The sequence below is a fragment of the Gaeumannomyces tritici genome, assembly GCF_000145635.1.
Source record: "Gaeumannomyces tritici R3-111a-1 unplaced genomic scaffold supercont2.439, whole genome shotgun sequence".
Taxonomy (NCBI): domain Eukaryota; kingdom Fungi; phylum Ascomycota; class Sordariomycetes; order Magnaporthales; family Magnaporthaceae; genus Gaeumannomyces; species Gaeumannomyces tritici.
This window is the reverse complement of record NW_008804983.1, coordinates 1-821: the sequence shown is the minus strand read 5'-3', so window position 1 is coordinate 821 and position 821 is coordinate 1. Positions and strand designations below refer to the sequence as shown.

The 821-nt window shown below is 51.3% G+C and overlaps 1 protein-coding gene across 1 annotated transcript; it reads right to left on the bottom strand.

Annotated features, from left to right (window-relative positions):
- Nucleotides 1-27: 27 nt before the first annotated feature.
- Nucleotides 28-640, bottom strand: GGTG_14442 (hypothetical protein; the record flags this gene model as incomplete). The annotated part of the gene is made up of 3 exons (XM_009232367.1): nt 28-43; nt 96-272; nt 612-640. 3 exons carry the CDS (start codon nt 638-640, stop codon nt 28-30), a joined length of 222 nt encoding a protein of 73 aa, XP_009230631.1.
- Nucleotides 641-821: the final 181 nt, after the last annotated feature.

Sequence of the window (821 nt, the reverse complement as noted above, 5' to 3'; positions counted from 1 at the left end):
AGGAGAGGATGCGGATCCGGGGAAAGTTCAGGGTGCACGAGAGCTTCAATAGCGCGTCAAACTTGTTGGCCGTAGTAACAACGATGAGTTCGTACGGGTTGGTACAGATGATGCTCTCCAGCGAGGGCCGCAGCTCCTCAAAGTTATGGTGAATGGTGGGGATGATAACTGTGACGTCCTGCTCCGTGTACGTCGGTTTGTCGGGGATGGGGTGTGACTTGTAAGTCCAGTGGCTGACGCAGTGCACAATGAGCCGAACATATCTATGCAGGCTGCGACGGACGAAATCTGTGGTTAGATGGAGTCTGCTTGAGGGACCTCTTTTCCAGATTCCGCCGCTGCACAATCTTAGAAGAGAAACAGATAGATAAAAAAAAACTCACAATAGCACGCAGAACAGGTACAGCCAGAACCTGGGAGACTCGGGCAGAGCCAAGTCCCAAGCGAGATCCATGCCAGCTGATTATCGAATATAGGTGGTACTAGGAGGTGCCTTAACGGCTACGGCCCGCGAGGATGGCAGTCTCCAGTGGCTGACCCAGTGCAAAATGAGCTGAAGATATTTATGAATGGTGACGGGACAGAAGATAGCAAGACTGCTTCGGACATACCCAAAGACAGTTCGGGGTTCGGGAAACATGCGTGTAGAAGGAATAGGAGGAGAAAGGGGATGATATTAATATGGAGGTGGCCACCGTAACGGAGGAGGGGGATAGTGCCAACGAGTTGAACCAAACGGGACCACGAATATGATGGCACTGAACCAGACGAAGAACAGCATTTATCCACGAAAAATACTACACAGTATCCCCACTGCCGAC